The 7,281-nt window shown below is 43.2% G+C and overlaps 1 protein-coding gene across 1 annotated transcript; it reads right to left on the bottom strand.

The window, feature by feature from the left end:
* Nucleotides 1–740: 740 nt before the first annotated feature.
* LOC129864850 (cholecystokinin receptor type A-like) lies at nt 741–6,553 on the bottom strand. Its single transcript, XM_055937134.1, has 5 exons — nt 6,373–6,553; nt 5,179–5,430; nt 2,127–2,388; nt 1,680–1,807; nt 741–1,385 (listed from the first exon to the last, which is right to left on the bottom strand). Exons 1-5 carry the CDS (start codon nt 6,497–6,499, stop codon nt 757–759), a joined length of 1,398 nt encoding a protein of 465 aa, XP_055793109.1. The 5' UTR covers nt 6,500–6,553; the 3' UTR covers nt 741–756.
* Nucleotides 6,554–7,281: the final 728 nt, after the last annotated feature.

Consider the following 7,281-nt stretch of genomic DNA (forward strand, 5'->3'; position numbering starts at 1 on the left):
GACGAGAATATGTACAGAGAGAATATTATGCAGAGAGGGGAGAAAACACACACACACACAAGGGTCATCCAGGGTTCATCCGTTCAACGTGCTCATGGAGATCTTACATGGCTCTGAAAAAGCTGCTTGGACGTTTCTCTGGGATCATCTGGTCAACATCAAACCAAGACAACTAGGGTGCTGCTTTTCCCCGTGGGTGATTCGGGAGAGGAGGGGTTACGTAAAGAGACACCGTGACGATTGTACACATTGTGGGTGTTTGAGGTGAATGTCTGTGTGGAGGAACAACATTGAATGTAGACCTCATGGCTGTAGACATAAACTAGCCATGTTTTCTCACGGTCCCTATTAAAGAAGCAGTTAGGGTCCTGTACGTCATGAGTTATATCAGGTACCACTGTTCCTCAGTCCATGTAGTTTGTTTACCGATACTTATTTAAATTCATAACCTACTCCTTGTTGAAAACCTTGGCTGATTATTCCATTTCATGTAGTCAACATGCTATCGGTTTGATTGTCTTTTCTTTGTAATGGCACCAAGTTTTTCATCAACCTATTGTCTGAGATTCTCTTCATACATACATGTCCACTTTCACAGGCATGGTGACTTTAAAAGTTGAAAGCAGGCATGCATGACCTCATCAGAGACCGAAAGCTCAATGTACAATGTGTGTGTGGTGGGGGGGGGGGGGGGGGGGGGGGTGGTGCTGCATGACCACTTACTCATTCTGATTGGTCAATGATGGAGAAAGGAAGCTAAGCCTGGGCGGAGCCACGGATACTACTGTACGTGAAGCGCGTGTTATTACCACTCTGCGGCGTGTGCCCATTCTCCTCTCCACTCCTCATCCCTCCTCTTCCTCCCCCTCTCCCCGTCCCCATCCTACTCCCAGCCCCCCTCCCTACTCCACCGGCCTTGGGGCTGCTGCAGCAGGTGAAGGTGGACAGAATCCCTTGGCGGAAACGCTTATTCATGAAGCAGTATATAATGGGGTTGACACAAGCGGAGGTGTACGACAACAGGTGGATGAAGGATATCGGCGCCCCCGAGAGGAGCTTGTCGGCAGAATGGCGGTCGAAAGCCCGCCAGGCGTTAACGACGAACACGGGCGTCCAGCAAAGGAAAAAGAGACAGACGATGACCAGGAGCATGCGGATCACACGCTTCTTAGCCATCAGGTTACAGGTGGAGCTGTTGCTGCACACGCGGCTCAGCTTGGACTTGTTGCTGCCCACGTTGTCTCTGCTGTTGCTGGTCACATTAGAGCTGGGGGTCGAGGGAGGGTTCTGGAGGTGGGCGAGCTCGCCCTTCTTCTTCTTGGCGGGCTGAAGGTAGCAGCCGTCGTTGTCGCCGGGTTTGATGCTGCCTGTGCTGCACTGTCTCTCTGTGATAGATCATAACAGCAGATATGAATATAAATTAACTTAAACTAAAGTTGATTTCTCTAAATAAAAATGATAGGTGATAGAAGTGGATCTAATAAAGATAAGGAAATCATCTCTGTGATAGATCAGAAAAATAAGACATGAATAATGACTGACCCTGTGCAAATTAGATTTACTAAAGATTAGCCAATTGTAAACAATGACCAATAAGGATGCCACCAAATTGATATGGCATGATAATATCGCCAGAGCTGGACATTTTCAAGAGGTCAGTTGAGGTGTTGTATACGTACCTCTGCTGGACTTCCTGTTGGCCATCTCAAACTTGATGCCCCTGTAGAGCTCCAGGGAGATGAGGCCATAGGCTGTCATCATCATGATCCCAGGAACCAGGAAGAGAAGCAGCAGCAGGGACACATACCTGTAAGGAAGAAGGCTCGATGGTGTCACCGGATTGGTCGAAAGCAAGTGCCCATTCAGCATGCATCGAAGTGACATGCTGACCAGGAACCGATCTCTGAGCTCAGTGATGATCTATCTCATCATTGTTAGGTATCTATCATCTAACAGACCAACAAATCAGTGAATTTGAAACTTCCCCCTTAAATTAATAGACATGAGTAGCCCATTTCATCTTTTGCACAGACCATTCCATTATTTACAGTGAAAATCTCCTAGCAGTTGAAACCCCTCTTTGTGATGTCACCCGTCTACCGAAATTAAACTATCTATCCTCTCACCAGGACTGCTGGATGACATCACTGGGCCAGACCAGGCGGCACATGTTGCCCGTGCTGTTGTTGACCCGGGTGAAGGGCACCAGGGTGCTGGAGATGGGGTAGGGCAGCATGAACAGGAAGCTCACCACCCAGGTGGCAGAGATGACCTTGGCGGCGTGGGACTTGGTTTGCCAGGTCCGGGAGGTCAGGGGGTTGCAGATGGCACTGTAGCGCTCCAGGGAAATGGCCACCAGGTTGAAGGTCGAGACGCTCACCGAGATCCCTGAAAAGATGACGCCGGTTAGCGCTCCACCGTTTTGTACCACAGGACTGAGTATACCATCTGATTAATAGATCGATAACAGACAAGAATGTAGGCTACACTAGCATATGTGATTTTGTACGTCTGTGATTTTGTACTCAGCTCAGTTAAACCAAGCTCATTAGGCATTTATAAGTTACATTTTTTAAGAATCAGGGTATAGTAAATATCATTCATTTAAAAGTCCAAAAATAAAGATAGCAATCTCAGATTGTCCCTTTAAACCTTGTACAATGGCTAATGTAATACTGTACACACAGCAAGTGGGAATGACACTTTGTCTACTGTAATACTTCTAATAGCTGGCCTGACACTTTCATGGCGAGTCACTTTGTACTTTACGAGGTTGTAGGGACAGAGGTAAGTTCCAGCACTTGTGGATGATCAACAACCCCATCCGTTAACCGGTGGATGTTACAAAAGTCACAAAATAACAAACAACGGCACCTATAAATACATGCACGTTACCTTGGTTACACACCGTGACATATGAGGTAATCATAGCTACTGAAATGGCCGGGATCTCACCGCACGGACTCAAGTCAAGAACAAATAGATCAGGGAGGTGGTGAACTATCTGACTACAAAGAAACAGCACGGTGGAAGATTTACCAAAGACAATGAATAGTACAACCTTAACCCAGCTGAAAGAAATGCATGTACATAGGATATATCCATGTCATATCCAGTTAAGTAATATTGTTGAAAAGGATTTGAACTACAAGGGCACTTGAAATTGCAGCTATCTGTATCCGGGACCTGTATATCCATACAATATCCAGACATAACAAATATCAAAGGAATGTTTTGAACGGGTTACGAAGCATGAGAACGGTACAGCCTTGACTGTAAATGGCTGTAGAGAATGGATCCTCAGCTACATAGACATTGATATTTCTGTGCCTGAGAGTTTCAGGTCATTGAGACACTTGTGAACAATAAAGATCACTTTTCTACCCTGTTCTTCTTCCTCATCTTCTTGTCTTGTGACCTGGACCTTTCAGCTCAGAGTAAATGGCAGTGGTGTAATGTACTTAAGTTGTACTTGAAAGTGTTTTTTTGCTTAAGTCGTTTTTTTGGGGTATCCGTACATTACTTTACTATTTATATTTTTGACTACTTTTACTTTTACTTCACTACATTCCTAAAGAAAATAATGCACTTTTTACTCCATACATTTTCGCTGACACCCAAACGCACTCGTTACATTTTGAATGCTTAACAGAACAGGAAAATTGTCCAGTCACGCACTTATCAAGAGAACATCCCTGGTCATCCCTACTGCCTCTGATCTGGTGGACTCACTAAACAGAGAACATCCCTGGTCATCCCTACTGCCTCTGATCTGGTGGACTCACTAAACAGAGAACATCCCTGGTCGTCCCTACTGCCTCTGATCTGGTGGACTCACTAAACAGAGAACATCCCTGGTCATCCCTACTGCCTCTGATCTGGAGGACTCACTAAACACACATGCTTCATTTGTAAATTATGTCTAAGTGTTGGAGTGTTGGAGTGTTGGAGTGTGCCACAGGGCTGTCCGTACATTAAAATAACAAGAAAAAAGTGCAGTCTGGTTTGCTTAATATAACAAATTTGAAATAATTTATACTCTTACTTTTGATACTTAAGTATATTTTAGCAATTAGATCTACTTTTGACACTTAAGTATATTTAAAACCAAATACTTTTAGACTTTTACTCAAGGAGTATTTTACTGGGTGACTTTCACTTTTACTTGATTCATTTTATATGAAGGTATCTTTACTTTTACTCAAGTATGACAGCTGGGTACTTTTTATACCGCTGGTAAACGGCTCCTTAAATCCGGAGACGTGCCAGTACATGTACAACCCCAGTGGAGGAGAGGCGATGTGGGAACGCGGCCACGGCTAATAGCCATCAGATTACTTTATTTGGTGTCTCTTCACACCAGGCACCAGGTCAGAGCCAAAATGGAGGCTTTAATGGCTTCTGGGATTTGCTTCTCTATTGATTTTCTATCATCAGGCCAATTTAACACTCCCACCCCCCCGGTGAGTCAGTGGTTGGAACTGGAAGGAATCTTCCTATGTGGACAGAACCTACTGTACTCTCTTCCCTTACCTGACCCCTTGAAGTGAGTGGCATTAGTGTAGAAGACAATAACAAGGTCAGACCACGCACGGGGAGGCTGTTAGCCCAGTGGTTAGCACATTGGGCCAGTAACTGAAAGGTTGCAGGATCGAATACCCGAGCCGACAAGGTAAAAATCTGTAGTTCTGCCCCTGAACAAGGCATTTAACCCACTGTTCCCCGGTAGGCCGTTATTATAAATAAGAATTTGTTCTTAACGGACTTGCCTAGTTAAATAAAGGTTAAATAAAAAATGTTTCTGACCCTATTGATTTTGTACAATATAATACATTAACTATGCAACACTTGCAGATGCCCGAGCATGTAAACACCTTCTATTGCAGTACCACACAAATCCCAACAGACAAACCCATTACGGTTTGTGAATACGCAACCAGGGCCCATATCCACAAAGCATCTCAGAGTAATGAATGAGATTATATAATGAATAACATTAAATGGACAGATCCAAGATCAGCACTCCAACTATGAGACGCTTTGTGAATACGGGCCCAGGTCTGGACCTGTGTACGTACAGTGCTTCCACAGGACTCACCCATGAAGTACATGGCCACGACTTTGTTTCTCAGGTATCATATCGGCACCAGGGTCATGACCTGTGTACAGTAAACTCACCCATGAAGTACATGGCCACCTTGCAGATGCCCGAGCCGAACACAAAGTCCCTCATGAGGTTGGGGATGAGGGTGAAGGGCATGCAGAAGAGGCAGAGCATCAGGTCGCTGGCGGCCAGAGAGAGCAGGAACAGGTTGGTGACGGTGCGCATGCGGCGGTTCCGGACCAACACGGCGATGATCAGGCTGTTACCCAGCACGCTGACCAGGAAGATGAGGCTATAGAGGAAGATACGTACCGTCTGATTCAAATCTATAAAGAGGAGAGAGAAATGGTCAGCATAATTTTCTTTATCATCATTATTATCATCATTGTCATAACCATTATCATAAACATCCTTATCTTAATAATAATCAACATCATTATCATCCCTACATTGTTAAAGGTCATTATTATCATCATGATCATTATCATTACTTTCAAATAATCAATCCGTTAAGTCTGTCTGTTTTCAATGGCATGGCCCTTGTGTAAAGAGGTTGACGTTCATTTAACTGTATCCTAATTCGATTGTAAAATATTTTTGTTGTTCATTACTCATCCTGGTTGTTTTAGAGACAGCATTAATCAAGGCAAGCTGGAATTCAGTTGGAGTCAGTTGTGATTGGTCGCATCACTCAGGGGAACTGTGTGTGCATATGTGGGCCTTGAATTAGCAACACTAAATTCAACATGTTCTGTCCTTTGTTTAATGTTTTAAAGATTATAGATCTATATTATACATATCAGCTCAATTGCAATGAGAATTCAGAGATCCTTTCCCGTCAATGTAACCCTCAGACCATTTTGACTTAAGCAAATAGACAATACGTGTTGACCTGGTACTAACTTCTAGTCTTAATTTATGTTTAAAAAAAATGATATTCAGTCCTAGGGCACTCCATCCAAGCAGAGGAGCCGAAAGAACGCATGCTACTTCAACCGGCGTAAAGCGCACTGGCCCTGCTTGGGGGTGTCCAAAGGATCGCTCTCCATGTGCAGTTGAGCAAAAATCCCAAAATATGACTAACAGTTTAAAATATATATTATTTGAGAAACAACGCATTTTCACAATCAAAAACAAATGTTTTGTGACTTTTCATCAATATCTCCACTAAAATGTTTTATTTCGATTTAAAACATACTACAATTAGACATTTACTTTTTGTTAATTTAATTTCCCTCCAATTTATGATTATCAATAGGATTGCTTACCTTTCGGTTCCGGAGGAGGCTCGCTGTCATCCTCACACTCTGAGACATTCTTGATTCCAAAGTCACATAATATCTTATAAAGATTCGTTGAGTTTATGAGCATATCATGCAATGTAAATGGTTCCATTTTTGCTGTTCTATCTTATTGTTTTCCTAGTGCATAAATTGATATTATAGGCTATGTAAAGGAACCCATTCGGTTCATCCTTCGCAGTCTAGGACGATGGCAAACTTGACATTATAATGCCATCAAATCACACTTCCCACATGTCATGTTCATATTCCCCAGGGAAAAGTCTTAAAAGATCCTCCAACGGAAGATGTCGCATTCAAAGAAGTTTGCATGACCTCATTTATATTTGATATAAGAGAATGATCCAGTTTTCAACGACGTCTACAAGTAATAGAGTCAGATAGTAAAAATAATAGAATTCAAGCGCCTGCTGCATGCGGTCTGTTGCGCTCCCTCTCGCGCTTCAATGTTGATATGAGAAATACAGTAGAAGAGCAGTGGATAGAGACTCTCTGCTCTTCGAAGAGACCCCGCCTCTCGAGCCCATGGTCACGCAAGGTGCAACGGCATTTTCAAATGGAGATCTGTGTACTTCCTACTGGGATTTCTCCGTCTGTTGTAAAAGTAAACGTTCTACTGACAAGATTTCAAGAACATCAAATCAAATGTTTTCATACAAAACTAAAATAGTTTTAGATTTGTTATCTGAACAACAACAACAAAAACGACTATCTGCAGGATCTGCGAGATGTAACCATGTCAAAGAGCATTTCCTCCCGTAATTGGTTGTTCACATGAGAGATAATACGCAGTCGTTATAGGAGAGGACTGGACAGAGGCTCCTGATGATGGCAATCCATCAACAGGCCTTAACTCCACATAAATGTTTTGCATAA

Source organism: Salvelinus fontinalis, chromosome 11 (genome assembly GCF_029448725.1).
Source record: "Salvelinus fontinalis isolate EN_2023a chromosome 11, ASM2944872v1, whole genome shotgun sequence".
Taxonomy (NCBI): Eukaryota; Metazoa; Chordata; class Actinopteri; order Salmoniformes; family Salmonidae; genus Salvelinus; species Salvelinus fontinalis.

What these genes read in the sequence shown, in the direction of transcription:
- LOC129864850 (XM_055937134.1), bottom strand. Translation starts at nt 6,499, where the DNA reads ATGGAACCATTTACATTGCATGATATGCTCATAAACTCAACGAATCTT. An exon ending in GATGTCATCCAGCAGTCCTG is followed by an intron (nt 1,808 to 2,126) that starts GTGAGAGGATAG and finishes TCTTCCTTACAG; the next exon opens with GTATGTGTCCCTGCTGCTGC. An exon ending in CAACAGGAAGTCCAGCAGAG is followed by an intron (nt 1,386 to 1,679) that starts GTACGTATACAA and finishes GATCTATCACAG; the next exon opens with AGAGACAGTGCAGCACAGGC.